This window comes from Mastigoproctus giganteus, chromosome 6 (assembly GCF_048544385.1).
Source record: "Mastigoproctus giganteus isolate SK-2022 chromosome 6, ASM4854438v1, whole genome shotgun sequence".
Lineage (NCBI taxonomy): Eukaryota > Metazoa > Arthropoda > Arachnida > Uropygi > Thelyphonidae > Mastigoproctus > Mastigoproctus giganteus.
The window spans coordinates 213,971,072-213,997,064 of record NC_143580.1 but is presented as its reverse complement, the minus strand read 5'-3'; the positions used below and the strand labels follow the sequence as shown (position 1 = coordinate 213,997,064).

At 39.0% G+C, this 25,993-nt stretch overlaps 1 protein-coding gene across 8 annotated transcripts in view; it reads right to left on the bottom strand.

Moving 5' to 3' along the window:
• The window catches only part of Ufd4 (ubiquitin fusion-degradation 4-like), a 729,475-nt gene that overhangs the window by 41,635 nt on the left and 661,847 nt on the right, over positions 1-25,993 (bottom strand). For all 8 annotated transcript variants that reach the window (XM_090376711.1, XM_090376719.1, XM_090376714.1 and 5 more), the window contains one exon: positions 10,086-10,164. In XM_090376711.1, coding sequence (XP_090232837.1) covers positions 10,086-10,164 — 79 coding nt within the window. The remainder of the gene's footprint in view (positions 1-10,085; positions 10,165-25,993) is intronic.

Here is a 25,993-nt window from a genome sequence, read left to right as displayed (position 1 = left end):
ATACAAATTATGTGCTTCCCACCTCTATTCAGTTATTCACCCTTGAATATCTTCAAACTGTCAAGCCTCAACTACCTGTGTAGGCAACTTGTCCCATTAATCAATAACTTGCTGGCTAAAAAAGAAAATTTCCTACAACCTAGTCTTAATCTCTTCTCTTGTCATTTAAACTTAATGACCCCTAGTTCTGGAATTCTTTATAACAGTAAAAATTTCACTTAGTGCTTTGGTTGCTAAGCTTTGTAGCCCACATAGTTTTTCCTTGTACAGTTGCCCTTTTACTGATCTTACCATGCAAGTTGCCCATCTTTGGACCCTTTCAAGAAGCTCAATGTCCATTTTCAGATCAGGTCTCCATACTTGAACATAGTATTCCAAATGTAGTCTTATAATTTCCTTATACAGTGGGATTATGACCACCTTACCTCTACAGCAGCCATTCTCAGCCTTTTTTTTGGCCATAGCCCCCTCAGGGGTCTTCTCAAATTCTGTGGCCTCCCTGTGAAGCAAGCAAGTTTGGTTGGCAAGTTTCTTCCGTACTTCTTTCCTATTGACTACAATACGTTCCAGTTGTTCAAAAAAAGTATATTGATGTAATTACTTTGTGAAAGTATTAAGGTTTTTGTTGAAACAAGTTTTGCATAAAAATCAAGGAAGTTCTGTTCAAGACTATTGAAACGTTTAGCTGATTTATAGCACTTCTTAATGTACCATTATGTAATCAACTTAATAATAATAATAATAATAATAGCAATAAGAGCTTAATTGATGGTACTCACCTCAATTGATCTGCTTAGTTACATGGTAGTGAAGTGGAAATGAATTAAATGAAGTTTAAAATAAGTTAAAATAAATAAAGACTGAACTGTTAAAAACCTGTAATTAATATTTGCTCAAGGAAGAAGAAGTGCACTAACTCATCCCCGGTTGTCATTCATATAATATTAATATGAGAACTAGATGAAGCCAATAGTCACAACAAGCGACTTTCGTGAAAACAGTCTTTGGTTGGCAATGATAGAAGGAAAGGAATTGTGTATTTGAAGAATTCCATAATGCATTTTGAGACACGTGGGAACGTTACGTGTGTAAGGTTCCAGACCCGTGAAAGGTAGGTTGGAAGTTTCATGCTTAGAACGTTAAATTTAGTGTTATGGCGACACCATTCTATGACAAGCGCCTCGTGCTGGAAGATTTTGTAACTAGATCCTAATTTAATAATTGCAATGGCTGAATCGATTAGTGGATTGTGGTCGTGAGGGTGTACGTGTTGTGTAAGTTCGGTGCCGGCTTGATTAGTTATTCTGAAGCTATTACTACCATAATAGCTTCAGAACTAATCAAGCCGGCACCATAGGAATTCTTTAAATACATAGTTCCTTTTCTCCTGTCATTGCCAACAGAAGACGTTTTTCACAAAAGTAGCTCATTGTGACTATATTGGCTTCATCTAGTTCTCATATTAATATTTTATAAATGACAACCAGGGACAAGGTAGGGACACTTCTTCCTTGAGAAAATTTTAATTACAGGTTTTTAACAATTCTGTCTTAATTTATTTTAACTTATTTTAAATTTCATTTAATTCATTTCCACTTCACTACCATGTAAAGCGGATCAATTGAGGTGAGTACCCTCAATTAAGCTCATATTGCTATTATTATTATTAAGACTATTTGAAAGTTAACTGATAAGAAGCAAGAAGTCATTAATATTACCCATGAATATTGGATTTTTACGGAAAATTTAATGGATATGTGCACTGTGACTTGTGATTCCAGAACAGACAGACAAATAGGAAATCATTTTTATTGAACATGTAGAAAAGAAGAAAACATGAACATACATATTACAAAAAATTAAAAAAGATTTTTATTAAACAAAAATTTCAACGATATCCTTGAGCTTGATGTTCTTATGCAAGTTTTTTGCTGTCCAGCTTCAAATTGGATAGTGACAGTCAAAGGTCACTTCTTGTTGTGATATCAAGCCTGTTCCTGGATTTTGTCAAACTACTTTGCTGAATCCGCATTCAACCAAATGTATTGAGGGAAAGGCAAAGAAAAATATTTGGGCCTTTTCCCATAGTTTTTGGAATCTATTCAGCAGATCACCCTTGACCCAAAAATCGATTTTAAATTGATTGAACTTACAGCATGCAATTATATCACTCTGAAGATCAATTAAACTCTCCTGAATTTCTGCCTCAACATTGGTGGGTTGTTTCCTCAAATGGATCTAAAATCCAATATGGGATACTGAGGTTTAACAGGTCATTAAATCTTTCCTGCAGATCTGTGTGTATTTGTTTTAGATGTTTCACATAAACAGTAATGTCATCGTCCTTCAGTGCCTCTGCGATTGTGTTCAGGTTTGGAAATTGTAAAAATTCTCAACGTCTGATATTGTTCCAATAGACTTCAAGCTTTTTAAGGAAAGAAACAATGCCTTCCTTACTATCTATGAGGTTACTGTGCTTACCCTGTTTGTCAAACATATTTGCCAGATAAAATGTCCATCTTAGCACCAATAAGTTTTTTTCCATGCTTGTTATGAGAAAGAAAGGAAGCGATGGTGTCCCAGAGTGCAACAAAATGACAAAGACAATTTCCTTGGGCAGCTAACTCACTTTGGTATGCAGCAGCAGCATCTGGAAATCCTCATTTTCTTCATACAGATGCCAGAAAAGACCATCTTGAAGGACATGCGATTTGATAAATTTTAGTCTTTATGATAATACTAAAACCTAAGGTTTTAGCTACTAGGTACTAATGATGAATGACGCAATGAATAGTAAAGGCTGAAGGTATAACATTTTTGGGAGAAGGAAAAAATTATCCTAAAAGAAAAGACCTTTCCCTTCCTCTAAAAATGTTTAATCTATTCAGTTTCCATGGCTATCAGCATACTTTGCCTATAAACCTTGTCCTCCCTTAATTATGGTTTTCAGTCTGTGGCCCTAAATGGGGCCATATGGATTCAATTGAAAATGGCTGCTCTACAGGATAATGTTCAATAAATCATCAAAAGAACACAGGCTTTTGTGGCTACCTGCTTACATGCTCAGAAAACATCATATCTACACATATTGTAACTCCCAGATCCCTTTCTTCCTCTACCTCCTCCTATTCTATGTTAACTTTCCAGACACCACACCACAGATGATTGCTAGTATTACATTGAGAAGACATTACTAATAAAATAGTTAGTATGAATCAGAGCTGTAATACTCAATACGTTCTACGTTGATATTAATATTTGTAAAATAATAAGAGGAGTTTACCTCAATATAAAAATATAAAATGATAAAATAGTGTACTTAGTGAGATCTGGCTAAATCTAAATAATATATCTATTAGTATGAGAGACTGCTAGAAATAATACACAAGAGAATTAAAAAATTATATGAAGAAGATAAAAGAAATAAAATGCATATACAGTATGTATAAGCTAACAATAAACAGAGTGAATTATAAGCACAGCAGTACAGGTACGCAGAAATACAACTGAGTATTTAAACTGATTTAATGTGGAAATAAATAGGTTTTCTATCCCGAAAACAGTTTGCAGTTTCCACCAGTTCTTTCAACCTTCTATATTGTATTTATCTTTACCATGCAGTACATAGAGTCACAAACAATAGCACTGGGAATATCACATCAAATTAGGCACAGTAAGAACATAGCCTTCATGAACCAGTATAGTGGGAACTCCAGGAAGCCTGGAGTTCCCACTATACTGGTTCATGAAGACCTTGATCTTTCTACGGCAGTCCACCAAGACTAGCATAGGTCGGATGGCAAACAGCTATAACTGAACACTATTAATGCACTAGTAAAGTAATGTGTCAATTCACAAGAAACTCAACACAGCATATAAAACGTCATCTGTATCAGTTATGTGAACAAAACCAAAATGGCTTCTCACTTACCAAACATGACACACAATATGATCAATACATAATTTATGATTAAAACAGCATTGTAACTTAATGAATTCTTACAGGAATTGGAAGTACAATTTTAGCACATTGTGTGATGAATATTTATAGATGCTGTTTTCATCAAGTAGAAGAGCTTGACTGTATTGCCAACTAGGAGAATATTTTTAAAAAGGACTGTACGGTCACAATTGAGAAACACTGTGGTGGTAATCTTTTTTCACAACTAAGGTTGAGAGCTATCAGCATACTTTGCTTAAACTTAATCATAGTCTAGGCTCACCTTGCCCCTACGGCAACCCCCCCCCCCAAAAAAAACCCTAGTTTCCATGGAAAATATCACACAATGCTCACCAGAGACAGACAGACTAACTTTTCCAGTCTGTGAAAAAGCACATAATTCTTCCTATCTTAGTAATCTGATGATTTGGTTCTGCTTTTCACAGTATGGTATTGGATTAACAGCTTTTGTGAACACATGTTAAAGTAGCAATATGGTGATATATCTTTGACAACATCATTCCTCTACTGATGAAATTTCATGGTGCAGGAGCTCTAGTTTAACAAGAAACTAATGTCCTTTGCCACAAAGCTTAGTAAGTGACATCAACAGACTGGCCCACTCAGAGTTCCAAGCTAGAATTATGGGACAGAGGAAAGATCTTGGCTGGTTGGTTGATTTGGAGTTTTATGTTGCATGGGCAGTTGGGGCCACAGTGTGCCAGGAAAGACAATGCAAGGACTTGTCAGTGAAGGCCAACATCACTTGTTCAATTAACTGTTCTGCTGAAAGAATGAAGAAATACAGCAGATAGTGGAAAGGGGTGAATAATTAATTTTGGCATATAGCATTTCCCAATCATTAAGTTATATATAATGATGATTGTTAAGCTAACAACCAAAAATAAAAATACAGTTGCAGGTAACTGTATTTTTATACAGTTACCTGCAATGCAGCATTCTCTGCATTTACACAGACCAATAATAAACCAAATGAACAGTTGCACCATGATCCAATAGCTAGTGTGCAGATAGGGAACGAGCAACAATGTCCTCCTTACTATGATTGCACAGCACGTTTCGAATAGGAAATCCCATGTTCAAGGCCAGAGTTGCATCACCCTATATTTGCTTTCAGTTTGGTGTTTTAGTTGCATTACCTAAAAGATATTTTGTTTTTATATTTTTACATTAAAATACAGTGGAACTTGTTTAAGAGGACCAAGTTTAAAATGTTTTCCCACCTAATAAGACCAAAGTTTCTGGTCATGAAAAATATCCTACAAATTTCCTGCCTGAGAAGTACATTTTGGCCATTACAAACTGACATTTTATCCACGTAACATGTCATTATCAGAGGGAAGTATGGTAGCACAGAAATATCATATATAGATAAAGATGTATGGCCAATATAACCATTATCTTATCTACACTTGAACTACATAAGTGAAGAGAGGATGCAGGGAAGAATTCTCTGCAATAGCACAAATAGTTGCCTTGGTACTGCACTACTTTAAATCAACAGCATTTTCCTTCTATACGGAGAGGTACTGTTTACCTGTGTACTGAGTATTTCTACTTGCATGGTAAGTTGTCTCAATATCGAACTACAGACAGCTGTTGAAGTACTGAAATACCAAGGGCAACTTGTTGTTAAGGTAATAGTGTTTTGAAAGATACCTTCTTAGATAGTACAGTGGTTTTGCCAATCACTTGTCATTTATTTGGAGAATATATTAGACCTACAGAAACAGTAACTTCTGTTGTCTCGTAAACTTACAAAACCTGGTAGGATATTGAGTGAAAAAGCTTCTATTTCTTCTTAAAACAGTTTGTTCTTGAAATGGAAGCTTTTTTGCTCAAGGTAATACCAGCCATTGTTTGGAGAATGTGTGGGTTGGAGACAAGTTACGGACTGGGGAATTTCTAAAGGGCTCTGCAATTAGGTCTGTAGTTAGCAATCTCAGGAGAAAGGGGAAGCCCACCCGTAAATTATTTCTGAACTTTTCAAACAACATGCAAATGAACCCATGAACATGCAATTTACACATATTACACAACACATGCATTTTGTCAGATTAGGGCACAGAATATTAGTGGCAGTATCCAGGTCAATAATTCCATTCACAATAAAATAAAAATGAGTACAACTATTTACAGAAAGAAAGATTTTTTTTGTTTGTTTTATAACTGAAGCTTTGTTAGAAAATGTTATAAATCTTTGTCATTTGCGCATAACAGCCTCTTTCTTCCTAATAAAAATGATGAAGGATGAAGTACAAACTCTTAAGCTCTTTCATTTTTAAATTTATTTCATTTGTCTATCTTGTTTGTGGTTTGGGAAGCTCACTTAAATTTTTAAAACATTTTTTGTACAAGCATTTCTTTTCAGTTCTGGATACTTCTGATTGTCTTAACTGTCCAGCTAACTCACTGTGTTAACTAGTTGGCTATATCCTAACTTTTAAAAAAGTACCAATGTAGACAAAGGAGGTGACTGTCCCTCTGTATAAGGCAATGGTCAGGTCATGCCTTGAGTACTGCGTAGTTTTAGGAAGGATATAGATTTGCTTGAACGTGTACAGAGAAGGGCAACAAGATTGGTAAGCGAATGAAGGGATCCTCTTACCAAGAGAGGCTTAAGTTCTGCAAATTGCAGTGGCTGGAGACTAGGCACCTGCGCGGTGATCTGATTGAGGTGTATAAGGCCTTGAATGGGTTGAGCATGCTGAATTCTGATGGTATCCTTCCACTTGTTCAGATTACGAACCTAAGGGGGCATAAATTCAAATTAAGAAAAGATAGATGTAGAATCGATGTGCAGAAATTTGCCTTTAGCCAGCAGGTGGTTAATTGCTGGAACAAACTTCCATCTGTCGTTGTGAAGTTGATAGGTTAAATAAATTTAAGGAGGAACTGGACAGGCATTTGGAGGGAATGGTGTGATTTTTTTTTTTTTTTTTTTGGCTGATGCTGCATAAGCTCATACACTTGCTTTCTTGCATCACATGCCACTGCTACTACTACAAGAAATTTCCCCCCCACCACTACATGAAAAGTATCTTAACACATAAAATAAATGTTCTGTTTATACTCTAGCCATATTATAGAGTCAGAGGAGTGCACAAGAACACTGCCATATTTTGCAGTATCGCGTGTATCTTAAAGTGGCCCTGGTGTCAAATCTGTTAACTGTACTTGCTCAGCTTGACTAATATCAAAGCATATAAAATGATTTATATGCTTAAAAAAAAAAAAAAAAACAGCCACTCTCTAGGATGTCTGTAATTGTCAAAAATATCTTAAGCCGGTTTCATTTTGTGTGTGTGTGCGTGCACACACATTATATTATATTATTTGTAAATTGAAATAAAATTCCAAAAGCCAGGTGTATCACACATGCTTTAAGGAATACAGGATACAGCCAGGTTTCTTCTCACAACTGATTGGCAGAAAATCGAGAGAGAGAGAGAGAGAGAGAGAGAGAGAGAGAGAAAAACGCTTGATCACAGGACAATTAATGCTCCCATTGTATTTCCTTTCACATAAAACAAATTGGTAAAAAGTGTTCCATGAAGACTATATGCATGAAGACTACATATGGGAAACAGTAACCCCAGATCAACGTATCAACTCTGTGGTACTACGCTGACAGTGGTAGAGAATGAAAAGGACCTGGGGGTAATTGTGCAGGCAGATATGAAGTTCTCTGAGCAGTGCAGACGAGCTGCAAGAGTGGCTCATGGTGTCTTGTCAATGATATACAGGAATTTTTCTAGCAGGGACAGGGATGTGATTATTCCCTTGTATAAGGCATTGGTCAGGCCACACCTTGAGTACTGTATACAGGTCTGGAGGCCTCAGTTCAAGAAGGATGTAGAGCTGCTGGAACGAGTACAGAGAAGGGCAACAAGATTAGTGAATGGAACAAAGGGTTGCTCTTACGAAGAAAGGCTTAAGTTTTGCAAATTACAGAGCCTGGAGACTAGGCATCGCCGAGGTGATCTGATAGAGGTGTACAAGGCTTTGAATGGCTTTAGCATGCTCAATGCCGATGGAATTCTTCCTCTTGCTCAGAATAATCACCTGAGAGGGCATAAATTCAAATTGAGGAAGGACGGATGTCGGATAGATGTGCGGAAATTCGCCTTTAGCCAGCGGGCAGTTGGTTTGTGGAATAGACTTCCATCGCTTGTTGTTGAAGTTGATAGCCTAAACAAATTTAAGGCTCAGCTGGACAGGTATTTCGAACGAATTGAGGGGTGAAATGGGAGTAGTGGTTGTTTTTTTTTTTTTTTTTTTCTTTTTTTTTGGCTGATGCTGAATAAGCTTGCTTTCTTGCATCATATGCCTCTACTAATGCTAATGCTAATGCTAATGCATTATTATGGACCAAAGGAGAATCTAAAATCTGATCCGTAACCTGTTGTTTTTTCTCCCCGTGTACCTACATTATTGGTAACACAACCCATATTTAATGTTATCTACCGTTAGTGGTTTCTTTACTTGTACAGAGCTGGTTGAAGTGAATTTTACACTATGTTAAAAATTAAACACAGTTTATCATGGGAAATGAAAATATGGTTATTTTATTATCAACTTAATAATATTAATTTGATATTAATATGATATGAATTAATGCTATTAATATTAATAATATTAATAGAATTAATTCATAGTTCAAATGTTTCCTAAGTTTAATTTAAACACAGTTATCTATTACATAAATTCGATGAATGAGACTTATATGACTTTCATGTATCTTAATACATGGCAACTGATTCATCTCTTCTTATTGTTCTAAGATTACACTAAATGAATTAGATAATTGGTATTGGCATTAATTTTTTTTCTTAATACAAGCTTGTCAGTCATTTATGGAATGCAATATAACACCAATGAGCCAAAAAATTATGACCACCTACCTAATATGATGTTGGTCCTCCACATGCAGCCAAAACAGCTCGTACCCGACAAGGCATGGACGCGACAAGATTTCTAAATGTGCCTTGTGGTATCTGGTACCAACACGTAACAAGCAGATCCTTTAACTCCTGTAAGGTCTGTGGTCGAGACGCCGCAGATTGGAGTTGCTGTTCCAACACAAACCACAGATGCTCGATGGAATTGATGTCTGGGGAATTTGGAGGCCAGGGCAATACCTGGAAGTCTTCCTCACGTTCTGCGAACCAGTCTCGAACAATCCGGGAGGTGTGGCATTGCGCATTATCCTGCTGAAAGACAGTACCGCCAGAGGGGAAGACTGTTGCCATGAAAGGGTGTACCTGGTCAGCAATGATGTTTAGGTGGGTGATAGATGTCAGAGTGCCCGGCATATGGATGACGGGACTCAAGGTATCCCAGCAGAACATTGCCCAAATCATGAAACCACCGCCACTGGCTTGGTTTCGTCCCACAGTGCATCCAGGTGTCATCACTTCCCCAGGTAACTGATGCACACGTACCTGGCCGTCCATACGGTGCAACAGAAAACGTTATTCATCAGACCAGACGACCTTCTTCCAATCAGTCAAGGCCCTGTTTCGATGCTCGCGTGCCCATTGTAGGCACTGTCGCTGGTGAACCATGGTTAACGTGGGCATTTGAGTGTCCTGCGGCTATGCAGCCCCATTTTCAGCAGGGTTTGATGTACCGTGTGTCGTGACACATTATTCCCGTCACCAGCATTCCAATTACCGGCGAGTTGTGCCAAAGTCATCCAACACTTCGCCGGTGCTTTGTGGGTTTCCCCTCCACAGACCATTTTTGGTAGGTACTAACCACTGTTGACTGTGAGCACCCCACTAGCCGTGCTGTTTCGGATATGCTCTGACCCAGTCGTTTGGTCATTACAATTTGGCCTTTGTGAAACTCGCTTAAGTCCGCTGCCTTTTCCATCTGAAGAACAAGAGTAACACTGATTAATGGAGCTCAGTATCAGGTGTTTTTTATACTGTGTCCTGACCCACGCATGTGCCACAGTTCACTTGCAGTTGCTTCAATTTGCATAATGACTCACTGGTCATAATGCCTTGGCTCATCGGTGTATACATATATATAAAAAACACATTTAGAGATGATTAAATTGTATTTCTTACTACCCTGTTTCTTAAGCCATTATGCACTTAATTGTGTAATATCTCACCTGGTGTTCTCCATTATACTTCAGATCAACAGCTGCAAATCCATAAACCTTGGAGGAAGGACAGAATTGAAATGTCAGCCTGAAATAAATATTGTTTTCACATTTAATGATAAAGGTCACATATAATCTTGTTCTGTTTTACTACTATAATTATATAACTTTATAAAAAGCAGCATGTTCAGAGGAATTCCATGCTACAATATTTACCAGTATAATAAACTTTGTAAACAAAAGCAAATTTTTAAAATTTATTTTCCACTATGAAGGACAAAACAGCAAAGGAAAAAACAAATGACTATTTTAAACAGTACAGGTAAAATACTATTCTCCTAATAAAAATGAAGTTGGATAAATGAATGGAAAGGACTCCCACCAATGGTACCCTGATTCATAGCAATCCCAGATCTCGTTACCACAACCAGAACCACAGACGTAGAACACAAATATGCCGATCCCTGTGCTCATCAGTCCTAGATACACCCCGCTGAATCGAGTAGTGCCTTGTCAGAGACCACACGTCCGTATCAAAGTACCTGCCTGCACCATCTTTTATCAGAATGTGCGTAGTCTTAGGAACAAGCTTGACACTATGGAGCAAATTCTGCTCCCCGGATATTTTGACCTGCTCACTATCACCAAAACCTGGCTCAATGATGATGAAGAATTCCTAGCGGTAGCTGCCCCAGCTGATTATGGGTCGTATTCACATCTCGGATTGCACGCAAGGGTGGAGGCGTCGCAAAATATTTTACAAGAAATCCACTTTCAAGCTATTGGATAATAAATCCAGTAACTCCCCTAACTCTGAAGCAATCCTCGTTACGTTAGGATACAACTTCGTGACGTTTGACATCTGTGTGGTGCACACACCTCCAACGCCTTCCCAGCAAATCATCCTTGAAGTTTCCAACTGGATAATCAATCAGCTGCATCCCACGGCTTCTCACACTTAGTTTGTGGTGATTTCAATTTACCTCCTCAGCTATCTAATCTGAAAAAGGATCTTCTGGCACACTTGAGATGTGCTGATCTACAGCTTATTAATGAAGCTCCAACCAGGGGGAATAACCTCTTAGATCTAGTTCTAGCCTCTATCCCTTGCACCCTTGAGTACATTGCAGAAATGTCATTTGACTCTGATCATGTCCCAATACATTAGCATTAGTAGAGGCATTTGATGCAAGTAATTACATACCAGTTAGTTTAACTTCTATTCCGGGTAAAATAATGGAGTCACTGGTTAAAGATGCATTGCAGGATCATCTAGACAAGACTGCAGCAATAATTCAGACACAGCATGGGTTTGTTAAAGGAAAGTCTTGTCTGACAAATTTGATAGGATATTATGATGTGGTTACAAAGGAACTGGATGCAAAAAATAATTTTGATATCATATATTTGGATTTCAGGAAAGCTTTTGACACTGTTGCACATGGAAGACTATTGTACAAATTGGAGCAGAATGGTATTAAGGGTAAGTTGCTACAATGGATAAAAGGATGGTTAAGTGGGAGAAGACAGAGGGTGGTAATCAATGGGTGCTGCTCTTCTTGGACTAATGTTATTAGTGGAGTCCCACAGGGTTCGGTGTGGTGTACACTGTTGTTTTGTATATTTAATTCATCAATGATATTGATGAAGGTATATCAGACTTAACGTCGAAGTTTACAGATGATACAAAGGTTGACAGGGTTGTTAATGACAGTTTGCTACTGCAACAGGATCTAGATAATTTGGGCAGATGGGCTAAGAAGTGGCAACTAAAGTTTAACCTTGACAAATGCAAAGTATTGCATATGGGTAGAAGTAACCCCCAGAGAAACGTAACAACTGTGTGGTACTACACTTAAGGTGGTAGAAAATGAAAAAGACCTGGGAGTAATTGTGCAGTCAGATATGAAGTTTTCTGAGCAATGCAGACAGGCTGCCAGGGCAGGTCATGAGGTTTTGTCAATGATATATAGGAATTTTGCTAGCAGGGAAAAGGAGGTGATTGTCCCTCTGTATAAGGCAATGGTCAGGCCACGCCTTGAGTACTGCGTACAGGTCTGGAGGCCTCATTTTAGGAAGGATGTAGATTTACTTGAGCGTGTACAGAGAAGGGCAACAAGATTGGTGAGAAGAATGAAGGGATCCTCTTACCAAGAGAGGCTTAAGTTCTGCAAATTGCAGTGGCTGGAGACTAGGCACCTGCGGCGATCTGATTGAGGTATATAAGGCCTTGAATGGGTTGAGCACGCTGAATTCTGATGGGATTGTTCCACTTGTTCAGATTACGAACCTAAGGGGGCATAAACTCAAATTAAGAAAAGACAGATGTAGAAAAATGTGCGGAAATCTGCCTTTTGCCAGCGGGTGGTTAATTGCTTCAACAAACTTCCATCTGTCATTGTGGAAGTTGATAGGTTGAATAAATTTAAGGAGGAACTGGACAGGCATTTGGAGGGAATGGTGTGATTTTTTTTTTTTGGCTGATGGTGCATAAGCTCATACACTTGCTTTCTTGCATCACATGCCACTGCTACTACTATCTCTGAAGTTTACTGCTGCCCTTGAAGAAGCTTCCAGAAAATTGGAGACTAGTCACAGAAAGGAGTAAATGTAAATGGAGAGTACCTAAACCATTTACGATTTTCAGATGATATTGTCCATACAGCATAAGGCATTATGATTATAAGCCATGATCCCAAAGAATTAAGAGAAAAACCTTAATTAGTTATGCAGCATTAATAAGGATTTTGGACTAAAGATGTATATGGCTAAAACAAAAGAAATGATGAACAAGTAGTAGTAGTAGTGGCATGTGATGCAAGAAAGCAAATGTATGAGTTTATGCAGCATCAGCCAAAAAGAAAAAAAGAAAAAAAAAAAAAAATCACACCATTCCCTCCAAATGCCTGTCCAGTTCCTCCTTAAATTTATTCAACCTATCAACTTGCACGACAGATGGAAGTTTGTTCCAGCAATTAACCACCCACTGGCTAAAGGCAAATTTCCGCACATCTATTCTACATCTGTCCTTTCTTAATTTGAATTTATGCCCAATTAGGTACGTAATCTGAACAAGTGGAAGGATCCCATCAGAATTCAGCGTGCTGAACCCATTCAAGGCCTTATACACCTCAATCAGATCACCGCGCAGGTGCCTAGTCTCCAGCCACTGCAATTTGCAGAACTTAAGCCTCTCTTGATAAGAGGATCCCTTCATTCCCCTCACCAATCGTGTTGCCCTTCTCTGTACACGCTCAAGTAAATCTACATCCTTCTTAAATGAGGCCTCCAGACCTGTAACGCAGTACTCAAGGCATGGCCTGACCACTGCCTCATACAGAGGGATAATCACCTCCTTTTCCCTGCTAGCAAAATTCCTATATATCATTGACAAAACCCCATGATCTGCCCTGGCAGCCTGTCTGCATTGCTCAGAAAACTTCATATCTACCTGCACAATTACTCCCAGATCTTTTTCATTTTCTACCACCTTAAGTGTAGTACCACACAGTTGGTACGTTTCTCTGGGGTTACTTCTACCTATATGCAGTACTTTGCATTTGTCAAGGTTAAACTTCAGTTGCCACTTCTTAGCCCATCTGCCCAAATTATCTAGATCCTGTTGCAGTAGCACACTGTCATTAACAACCCTGCCAACCTTTGTGTCATCTGCAAACTTTGACATTAAGCCTGATATACCTTCATCAATATCATTGATAAACATACAAAACAACAGTGGACCCAACACCGAACCCTGTGGGTCTCCACTAATAATATTAGTCCACGAAAAGCAGCACCCATCGATTACCACCCTCTGTCTTCTCCCACTTAACCATCCTTTTATCCATTGTAGCAACTTACCCTTAATACCATTCTGCTCCAATTTGTATAATAGTCTTCCATGCGCAACAGTGTCAAAAGCTTTCCTGAAATCCAAATATATGATATCAATATTATTTTTTGCGTCCAGTTCCTTTGTAACCACATCATAATATCCTATCAAATTTGTCAGACAAGACTTTCCCTTAACAAACCCATGCTGTGTCTGAATTATTGCTGCAGTCTTGTCTAGATGATCCTGCAATGCATCTTTAACCAGCGACTCCATTATTTACCCGGAACAGAAGTTAAACTAACTGGTCTGTAATTACTCGTATCACCCTTTGATCCTCCTTTGTGAATTGGGGATACATTTGCACATCTCCAGTCCGTGGGAACCTCCCCTGAGTCCAAGGATGCTCTCATAATTATGGATAAGGGTTTGCTTAGTTGCTTTGCCGCCTCCTTTAATATAACTGGATAGATCCCATCCACCCCAGGTGCTTTTCTTACGTTTAACTTCAACAGTTTCTCTTCCACTTTGCTCTCAGTTATTACAAAATCATTAAGTATCCTGCTACAATTTGATAACCTTCTGCCATTTTCAAACCTTAATAATTCCTCACGTGTGAATGTTGATGCAAAATATTCATTCAGTTTGTTTGCTATCTGAGCAGGATCATCAACAGTCGAACCATCGATGTCAAGTGGTCCAATCATATTCATCCCCTTCCTTTTAGAGTTTATATAAGTAAAGAAATCCTTGCTGTTTTTCTTAGCATCTTTTGCCAAGGATTTCTCGTAATCTGCTTTCGCCTGCCGAACCTCCTTTATGATCTGATTACAGATTAACTTATATCTGCCATAGGCTTCTGAATCGTTTGATAATTTATATGCATCCCATGCATTTTTCTTCTCTGTTACGAGTCTCACTAGTTCATTAGATAACCATTTAGGCCTAAACCTTGAACAATATTTCTTAATAGGTATGAAACTTTTAGTAGCATCCACAATTAATTCCTTGAATGCTTCCCACTTAGAATTTACTGTTGGTAACATCGTCAGTTGATCCCACTGTACAGAATTTAAAAACTGTCGGAGACCACTGTACTCTCCTTTATGGAAGCAAAAACCCTTTCCTTTACCCCTGATGGTAATTAAATCTTTAAGTAAATCCCACGTCAGTACACTGTGATCACTGCCACCTAATGGTTCTTTTATCTGCAAATTCCTAATACACAAATGATCACTGCTGATAACCAGATCAAGAGTATTACTTTCTCTGGTTGCCTCTCGAACATGCTGCTGCAGAAAACAATCGTCCAATAAATCCACAAAAGTCTGACTAGTGTGTGAGTGCCCAACCCACAAGTTCTAGTCAATATCTGGGAAGTTAAAATCCCCCATTATAAGACATTCCGATTTACTAGCCCACTCTATTTCTCTGTACAATTGTTCATTGTACTCATTCGAGTCATTAGGCCTATAACACACTCCTACTCTTATTTTTGCTTTCACAGTGCTTATGTCACACCAAACTGACTTAACAGTGCACTGTTCATCTATATCAACTGGATGCACTTCTTTTGATTTTATGTTTTTCTTAATTAACAGCATAACACCTCCTCCCTTCCTATCCTGTCTATCCTTTCTGTACACGTTGTACTCCCCAAATTCCAGTTCGGCATTCCTTATATCTGTGTGACACCACGTCTCTGATATGCCACAGAAAGGGATATAATGATTGAAGGAGCAGTAATTGAAAAGGTGGATTCATATACTTATTTTGGACAACTCATTAGCTGCAATAATGATAAATGGCTGGAAGACAGGAGAAGAATAAATTTCGGATGGATAGCATTCAAGAAATATAGTCACATACTGAGGAGCAATATCTCAATTTGTCTGAAATATAAAATAATGAACCAATATATACTACCCACCATGGCTTATGGAAGTGAGACTTGGGCACTCACCAAAAGGATGGAAGAGAGGCTGAAAACTACACAGTGAAGAATGGAATGAATTATATTAAGAATCATAGTTGGATAAGAAGAGAAGAGCATGGATTAGGGAGTACATTCTTATCAAAACTAAAGAATTGAAATGGACTTGGGCAGGAAACACAGCTCGAGGACATAACAGATGGACTGAGGAAATAACAGAATGGTACCCAAGAAGAGCTAAAAGGAAACCTGGAAGACAACAATGGAAATGGACAGATGAAATTCAAGAGTTTGTGGGCAGTAAATGGATGGCCATTATACAAAACAGAAGGAACTCGAAAGTTGCTGGAAAGGCCTTCATCCTGCAGTGAATTGAAAATGGCTGCAGATGATGACTGTATTACTTTCTTTCATATCAGAAGAAAGGGCAAGCCAATAAAATAATCAGATGAATTCCTAATATAATATAAGTTTTTTTTTTCTCTTTCTGAAGCTGAAGAAAAATAATTATATTACACTGAAAGTATAATAGTAAAAATTCTGAGAATATCATATGGTACTAGTATTTTTTTGGTTTTTAAGTGTTAAGTACACCACAAAAGCATTTTCTGATATGCGGTCAAACACTGATACATGTTTGAGCAAAGATTTGAGAATCACTATTTCTGGAAAAAAATTTCAATTTCTCAGAACAAGTTAACTGATTTTCAAAAACCACAAATACAGAGCAGTAAATTTTTTGTAGTTAAAAAAGGTCATCAAAATTTCACCCATTAACTTTTAAACTTAAAAAAAAAAAAAAATTACGAGGGTGCTGGGTTTTAGGCACATCCGAAACTGGGACCATATTTAGCCATTGTGTATTGCCAGTACAAGTGTGTGTGTGTGTGTGTGTGTGTGTGTGTGTGCGTTCATTCAGAGATCAATTTGTATATTGTGTGGGCTGAAAAAAATCTGGAGTAACTTACAGGAAAAACCTTGCTCTACCTGCCTGAGATCAGCTAACTACAGCCTTAATTCAGAAGAACTTAAAAATACTTCCAGTATATGATGGAACCTAAACCCAGATCTCTCAAAACAAGTGGCAAATGATAAACCACTATACCGTCTGTTTTATCAGAGGACCATTTATTAGAATATAATTACAATATTCTGCATTTTCTGAAACTAAATATAAAAAATAGAATTAGTCATAATATGCTTCTCTCAAACTAGCAAAAGATACATATGGGTAGTTGGAAGCACTCCTCTGGTATGAAAATATTCTATGTGCAGAACTAAAGTTACTACCTTTGAGGACATTCTATGGAATTTCCTAGACAGTACATAAATTTACCTATTAGCAATGTCATCTGTTAATTCTTAGCAAGGATGAACACAATCCTGCTAAGAAGCAAAATCTCAGCTTCAAGGAATCTGATATTGGCAACGTTGTTGTCACACAAGGAGTCATTTTGGCATACCAGTCAATATGAAGCTTCCGTGCACAGTATCAGATAGCCAGACACAAAACAAGTTACTAATATTATGAAAAAAGGGCAGCAGAAAGATCATCCAAATTTTTAAACCAGTGGAGCAACAAAACCACTAATTGAACATAATTTTTCTTGTAATATTTAATAAGAAATGTATCCATAATTATAGCGAAAACTACATCTATGGGGATTCCCTTCCATTTGGATGCCAGATAGACTGTAGCATGTATTTTAAGCTATCTCCAAGCTATCACAGAGTGGCCCACATTATTCCTTTGTGTGCCCTAGGTGCAGGGAGAGTGAAGAATTATGTATGAACTCAGCATTAAAGTCTGGAAGAAATTAAATAAATTAAATCAGAGAACTCATAAGACATTTGGGCATTAAACTTAATGCTCGAGCCTTCTCTCAAGCATCATCATTACTACTTCTATGCTCAGAAGTAGTAATTCTGGGTGACTCTACCAGAGAAATAGGGGATATACCGTGTAATAAGGATAGGTGAAATAGAAGGGTATGTCTGATAGAGGCTAAAGTTAATGATTTCAGAGAACACATCATCTTTGAAGGCAAAAAAAGGCAATATTTTTATACACCCTTATGTAGTTAATAAAGATATTAAGTATAGTCAGTATAGAACGATAGTTGTGTTCCTAGAAACCCTCGTGCAATGCAAAATCGTGCAATATAAACAACAGGCCCTATGAGAAAAATAGGGTTAGGTGCCGACCACCCAAGATTGAACACACATTTGTAACCAAAACATTATAATCATAATAAAATACGTAAGTATTTTATTACAACTATTACGTAATAAAATATTGCTAATGCTTTTGCTTCTATCATAAGCAAACTTGTTTTTTGTTTGATTTTCTATCCAAACAGATGACAGCCGTTCCATTTCTTCCAATTCTTTGTGTCTTTCCAATGGATTTTAATTACACTTTGAGTTGTTCCTGCTATGAAAATTGTTATTTTCTCTGCATTCTTTGTAATTCTCGGCGTTGCCTCATTTAGGTCTGTAGCACGTGCAATATCACATGGTCTTTCATTTTGCTCAAAGCTTTCACAATTTCATATTTTTTCCTCTATCGACGGAGGCCGACTGCCATAAGCCTTACTGGGGAAACCCCGGTGGGCCGGAGACCAGTGTGATTTTGGCCATAAACACTAGTGCCACTACAAATTTTCCCAGGTAAGAATTTTTAACCCAGTCCACCCCTGTTTATCGATATTGCTTTTCTTTTTCTCTCTGAATCTGTAGTGTCTTCACCAGAACGATTCGTTTTCACACTTTTTAAGTATTTTACTCATTTTTAGGGAATAAAAGCAATTACAAAATGAGGAGGCATGCTTGATACACATAAACAAAACTACATGCATGTAGCAATTGAATAAACAACACTGTAAAGGCAGAGAGACACTATTAACACCTCACTAGCTCACATTTTACTAAAGCACATTTCTGGGGGTTACTACCATAAAACAATAAAAACAATTTCAGTTGCGTTTCTGCTAGTGGAATCTGTTATAAACTGGTAGTAAACTCGATCTAATTGCATTTGTGATAATACCGATAGCTGGAATTGTGTGGGTTTTTACGTTATTATGGTGAAATGTGCTTACCCTTCACTGATATAAAAAACAAATACATTTTCAGAATCTTCTCTTCATTCCTAGTGTGTTGCGTTCAGTTGGGGGCGATTCCGCATTCGATTGCCATTTCTTGTAAACACAAAGGCGAATTGTGCATAAGTGAATTTGGTTCATGTTATATACAATATCGTTCCCCTATTTATAAATCGTGTATGATTGAATTCGTGTAGTGTAAACACGTGTTATATGAGGACTGACTGTATAAGCAATCTTGGATTTTAGTTTTAACTTATGAAGCAATGCTGAGAAAAAGCCATGAGTCAGGACTTAATGTGAGCATATATAGAATTTCATTCAGGCATAACAGAAGGGACTTTATGGCTTGCACCTTGTCAATCAATTTTAGCATGTAGAAATCACAAAGGGCTAATAGAGAAAAATTTTTCTTAGCATGGTACCTGCAATTGTTAACAGAAGGGACTGCTTTCTTAAAGATGGGAAATTCAGCAGAGTAAGTTCAAGAATATTTGCTAATGCTACTGAAGAAAAGTTAGACATTTCAGAAAACTGTTAGAATGAATTACACATTAATGATCGTTAAGCATAGGTAATTTAGATTCTCACTGTTTCAAGCTGTCCTATTTGGACAGACAGTGAACTGAAAATCAGTACAGGGACTACTGGGGGGAAAGGGGTCTTATAATGCTAACATAATAAGACCTAAAGAAAAATCTTTGTAAAATTGTCTCCCTATCCATAATAAGTCATTCTGATTTGCCTGCCCACTCTGTTTATCTGTGTTCATTACACTAATCTTATTTTAGTGTTCCCAGTGTTCATGCAATAACAGAGGGTGTTGAGTGTCATTACAAGCGCAAGCAGTGAATTTCAAGCTCCAAGAAATTATGTTTTTTTGAAGATTTTTGCCATTTTATTTACTTAATTTTGATATTACATCATACTTCATAAACAGCTTTATAGTCCTAGTTACTCTTGCTATTTTTATTTTAGATAGAGATTTTTTAGGTTACTACTTAATATACATAAAACCATTGTTTTGTTCAAATCTTGCCACCATTGCTATAGTATAGAGTGAGTGAGTGGCAGAGAATTCAAATTTTTAATTCTGGCAAATAGGTAGCTCTAAAGTAAAACTAGATAGATTATATGTATCATTACATTTAGGAATCTATCAGATAGTGTAGTATTGATAATTAATTAATTAAATTTATTAATCTTATTAATTATTAAATATTAAATTTATTAATCATTGTTAATCAATAGTATTCACTCAGATATCATGCCCCAGACTAGAGCAGAAAAACAATGGGCACAAAGTAGCAGGAGTGCTGTGACTCAGGGGAGACCCGAGGGGGAGATTCTCCACTGCATCACAGCACTAAAAAAATTGTGCCACTTGTGAATTGTTTGCAGATTTCTGGAACAGAACATAATCTAGCCAAGGAGGATGTCTTTGTGTGTGCTAGGTGCAGAGTGTCAAGAAATTAGGTGCCAACTTAATGTTCTGATGGATGACTAGGAGAGTTTGAAGAGTCGAGTAGATGCCCTCGAAGGTGAAGTGGGGGGACCCATCAAGCTTTCAGCTGCCCAACTCAATGACAGAACTCACTCTGTGCATCAGGCAACACAGCAGCAACCTCCAAGGCAGAATGTGTTGATCCCACAGGAGTTAGTTATTGTCGGTGACTCCACTGTCAGGAAGACGGGTAATATTTTTTGTAAAAAGGATAGGTGGAATAGGACAGCGTGTGTTTGCCAGGAGCAAAAGTTATTGACGTTGTAGAGAAAATAACTTTTAAGGGCACAAAGGGTGATATTGTTGTACACATTGACATTAAGTAGGAGATCTGCATATTTACTTAACAAGTACAGGCCAATGTTGAAAAAAAAAGTAATGAGTTAGGTTTAAATTTGTGTCTGCAATTCTGCCCAGACACGATAGGAGGGAGTACATGATGAGAACCTTGTCAATCAATTTGGCCCCGGAGAGATTGTGCAAGGTTCATGGAGTAGAATTTTTCTCAGCGTGGTCTGAGCTTGTTAACAGGAGAGACTGCTTTTACGGGGATGGGATACACTTAAATAGAAGGGGTGCAAGAGTGCTTGCTGATGCTATCAAGGCAGTGTTAGGTGGGTCAGAAAACTGCTAGCTTGTGGGGGGGGGGGGTTTCACAGATTAAAAGATTAACAGTAGCCGCAAACAGGGGTATAAGTGATTCTTGCACTACTTCTATGAGCAGCAACCTGGAGGTTGGAGTGCCGGGGTTTCAAGAACTGGTGGGAGTTATCATGGAACAAATAAATACATGGGCCATGTTAGGGTAACTAAGAGTAAGAACAGATGCATGTACAACAATGCTAGGAGTAAAGTAAATAAATTTGATGAATTTGAAGTGCTGGTGAAGACATTGAAGGCAGATACTGTTGGGATTTCAGAGACATGGTCTCACACAGATATAAAGAGTGCAGAATTGGAATTTAGGGAGAACAATGTGTCAGAAAGGATCGGAAGGGAGGAGGGGTTATGCTGTTAGTTAAGAAACAAAATCTATGGAAGTGCATCCAGTTGACATAGATGGCCAGGGCAATGTTGAGTCAGATTGGTGTGACGTAAGCACAAGGAAAAAAAAAAAGAAAAAAAGAGAGTAGGAGCGTGTTATAGGCATAATGACTGTAATGAGTACAAAGTTGTACAGAGAAATTGAGTGGGCCAGTAAATCCGATTGTCTTATAATGGGGGATTTTAGCTTCCCAGATATTGACTGGAACTTGTACATTGGTCGGGGACACACACACACACACACACACACACACACACACACACACACACACACACACTTTTGTGGATTTATTGGATGACTGTTTTCTGCAGCAGCATGTTCAATAGGCAACCGGAAAGAGTAATACTCTTGATCTGGTTATCAGCAGTGATAATTCGTGCATGAAGTATTTACAGAAAAAGGAACCACTAGGTGGCAGTGATCACAGTGTACTGATGTGGGATTTATTTAAAAGATATAACTACCATCATGGGTAACTGGAAGGGTTTTTCCTTTTGTAAAGGTGACTACATCTCAAACAGTTCTTAAATTCTATACAGTGGGACCAACCGATTGAAGGAATTAATCATGGAAGCTACTGGGCTTTTCATACCAATTAAAAAATACAGTTCACCTAAATGGATGTCAGATGAACTAATGAGACTTGTGGCAGAGAAGGAAAATGCATGAGAGGCATATCAATTATCAGGAGACATGGAAGGCTATGGTAGATATAAGCTAGTCTGTAATCAAGTCACAAAAGAAGTTAGCAAGCGAAGGCAGATTAGGAGAAATATTTGGCAAAAGATTCAACGAAAAACAATAAGGACTTCTTTGAAAATAAATGGACCTGTTGTACTGGATTCCATTGCATAAAGAGATAAATACTGTATAAACCAGTGAAAAACATTTAATAACAAATGGCATGAAGCTTTCAGGTTAAATGGGGCCCTTCATCAGCAAATTCTAATGGGATAAAGACAAAATTTAACAGATACAGGGTTGATGTTGTTATTTGGTTTTTAGGAGCATTAGCAACCAAGGCCATATTGCTCCGGGGATATGCGGTGGTCATTCTCTGACCTTTCTGCATCCTCCGAATTTGGTGGTCACGGGCTCGAACCTCGGTCTAATCAAAAAGCATGTGCTTTGCACTGCTGCTCCTGCTCACCTGGCTACGGAGGCACCTATACAGAGTTGTGAACACAGTGATGTGTGCATGGTCACGAGATTAAACATTCAACTATTAGATTGCTGCTCATTGTTGCTGCACGGAAGTGTGTGGATTTGCAGACAGCGTTTATCCAGTTTCAGGATAGTTGCCTCCAAGATAGTGTAGCCTTGTGCCATTGCAGCGATTCTAGCCAGAGGCGGTGGCGAAAGTGTCAGGAGTGGTCAATCACTTTGTAATTGTGCTTGGGGTTAAGGTCATGGTGGGTCGACCAGAAGTGTTATGCGATTGTGGATTGATCAGTCTCTGCAAGGTGGTTTTGAAGGCGCCTCGAGCTCCCCCCCTATGTAGCAGCTGCCATAATCTTTGCAAGTTACGTGGTATACCACACCACTGCGCAAAAGAGGGACAACCGAAGTCTTCACATTAGAAACCAGAGAATGCAAGCTCCAACTGGGTAGTTGCACACATTTTATGCAGTATTCCTGGAGAATTTTCTAAATTTTCCCAGCATGCCTGGATAGTAGGGAACACAGGCAGTAGGCATATTATCATGCATTGATGACGGTCTCGGGTGGATCATGAGCTCTTGCGTTTGCAACACGCACTTGTCTAATATGCGCGTTGGATAGCCACAATTGACCAGGCCCATTCTCACTCTGGAAATCTCGGTCGCCTAGTTTCATCTGAGCTGGAATGGCTCCAAGCATGGAAAATAGGGTGCGGGCGGTGCTGTTGAGATGGCTAGGGATGTGGGCTGATCTATAGTTGGTAAACTGCCTGCACCACATTGGCTTGCGGTATACTGAGGTTTCCAGGCGTGGGCCCACACGTTTTACCAGGACATCTAAGAATGGAAGGGACCCATCCAATTCTAACTCTAAAGTGAACTGGATGAAAACTGACAACAAATTGAGGTACTCCAGTAATGTTGCTTCAGAACCACGTGGGAAGACGGTGAAGATGTCATCGACGTATCTGAACCATGTTGTAATAGGTACAGGCGGGTCTAGGAATATCTGTTCTTCCAATTCCTCCATGGCGATGTTGGCCATGACAGAGCTAACAGGAGTGCCCATGGCAGTTGTTGTTATTTGGTTTTTAGGAGCATTAGCAACTAAGGCCATATTGCTCCGGTGCGGTGGTCATTTCCTGACCTTTCCGCATGCTCCGTATTTGGTGGTGACGGGCTCGAACCTCGGTCTAATCAAGAAGCGTGTGCTACGCACTGCTGCTCCTTCCCACCTGGCTACGGAGGCGTGCCCATGGCAGTACCATGTACCTGCTTGTATAAGGAATCCTCGAAGGTAATGACGCTGCTTGATAAGCATAGGTTGAGGGCGGTACAGATGTTCTGTGGATAGTGATGTTTTGCACGGTAGATTTGAGTCATTCTCCAAAAGCCTCTTGGTGCAGTATACGACCTGTTGGACCGGAATCAATGTAAACAGGGACACTACATTGAATAATGCCATGATCTCACTGTTAGAGGTTGAGAGCTCTTTAGTGAGGTGAATGAACTTGCTGCTGTTAGTGACAGCGTGGGCAGTATTTCCCACAAGGGTGGAAGGAGTCGTGCAATATACTTAGATAGCTCATATGTAGGTGCATTGAAGTAGGATACAATGGGCTGGAGGGGAATGCCTGGCTTATGAATCTTAGGTAGGCCACAAAATTGAGGCAGTTGGCAACCCTTGGCATGCAGAAGCCACAGAGTCAAAGCAGAAATTTTCCCTAATTAAAACCATGTATAGCCTAGTTTGTTAACATCTGAATCCAGGCATCCTAAGACTTTGATAGGCAGATCTGTCACAGGTTCATAGACATTTGGGTCTTTGGGTCTCGGGGACTTTCTCTAGATAATCGGACTGGTCTAATATGACAGTGATAATCGGACTGGTCCAATATAATCGGATTGGTCTAATATGACGTCCCTTGTCTGCGCGAAGCACGACGACGATGATGCTGTCTTTTCTTATGGAGGAAAGAGCAGCGTGCTATTGGTGGTTAAGGTTGGAGCAGACGGGCTGTGTGCAACGGAGGACAGAGACCACTTTGAAGCAGATTTCATTAGCAGCTTCTTCAGGGAGGTTGGTAATGCTTGCTTCCACTCCCACAGCAAGTTGTGTGATTGGTGGCTTCGACGGCAAGACAGCAAAATTCATTCTGGCAGTCAAAACGTTGAGCTGCTCAAATTCAAAACGAAGGAAGCATTATTAGTTCAATGGGTGGTGCTCATCCTTGAGGAGTGAGCTTCTCAGATTAAATTCACAAACTTTCGTTGCTGCCGCGAACGGTAAGCATCAGAGGTACAGTTAGCTTGGTGACAAATAATATGAATAAGGTTAGGAAATACTGTTGGTGCGATCCTTCCTCTTAGTTCTTGTAAGAGTCTAGGTTTGTTGTAGTTATTCCGGGGCCCACCTGTACCTATTACAACATGCCTCAGATACGTCGATGACATCTGCACCGTCATCCCACGTGGTTCTGAAGTAACATTACTGGAGCACCTCAATTCATTGTCAGAGTTCGTCCAGTTCACTTTAGAGCTAGAAGTGGATGGGTCTATCCATTCTTAGAGGTCCTGGTAGAATGTGTGGCCCACACCTGGAAATCGCAGTATACCATAAGTCAATGTGGTGCGAGCAGTTTTCCAACTACAGATCGGGCCATGCCCCTAGTCATCTCAACAGCACCGCCTGCATCCTATTTGCCCATGCTTGGAGCCATTCCAGCTCAGATGAAGCTAGGCGCACCGAGATTTCCAGAGTGAGAACAGATCTGGTCAATTGTGGCCATCCAACCCACATATCAGACAAGTGATTATTGCAAATACAAGAGCTCACGATCCACCCGAGACCCTCATCAATGCATGATAATATGCCTACTGCCTACATTCCCTACTAACCGGGCATGTTGGAACAAATTAAGAAAATCCTCCGGGAATACTGCATAAAATGCATGCGACTACCCGGTAGGAGCTTGCGTTCTCTGGTTTCTAATGCGAAGACTTCGGTCGCCCCTCTTTTGCGCAGCAGTGTGTGGTATACCACCTAACTTGCAAATATTTTGGCAGTGCTACACAGGAGAAAGCTCAAGACACCTTCAAGACTGCCATGCAGAGCACGACAGGTCAATTTGCCTTAGTGAAACTGACCAATCCACAATCGCGGAACATTTCTGGTCGACCCACCATGACCTTAACCCCAAGCACGATTGCGAAGTGATTGACCAACCCCAACACTTTTGCTACTGGCTCTTGCTAGAGTCGCTTAAGATATCATGCAATTCAAGAACTATGAATCACTGCAAGAGCATGAGGCTACACCCTATCTTGAAACTGGATAAA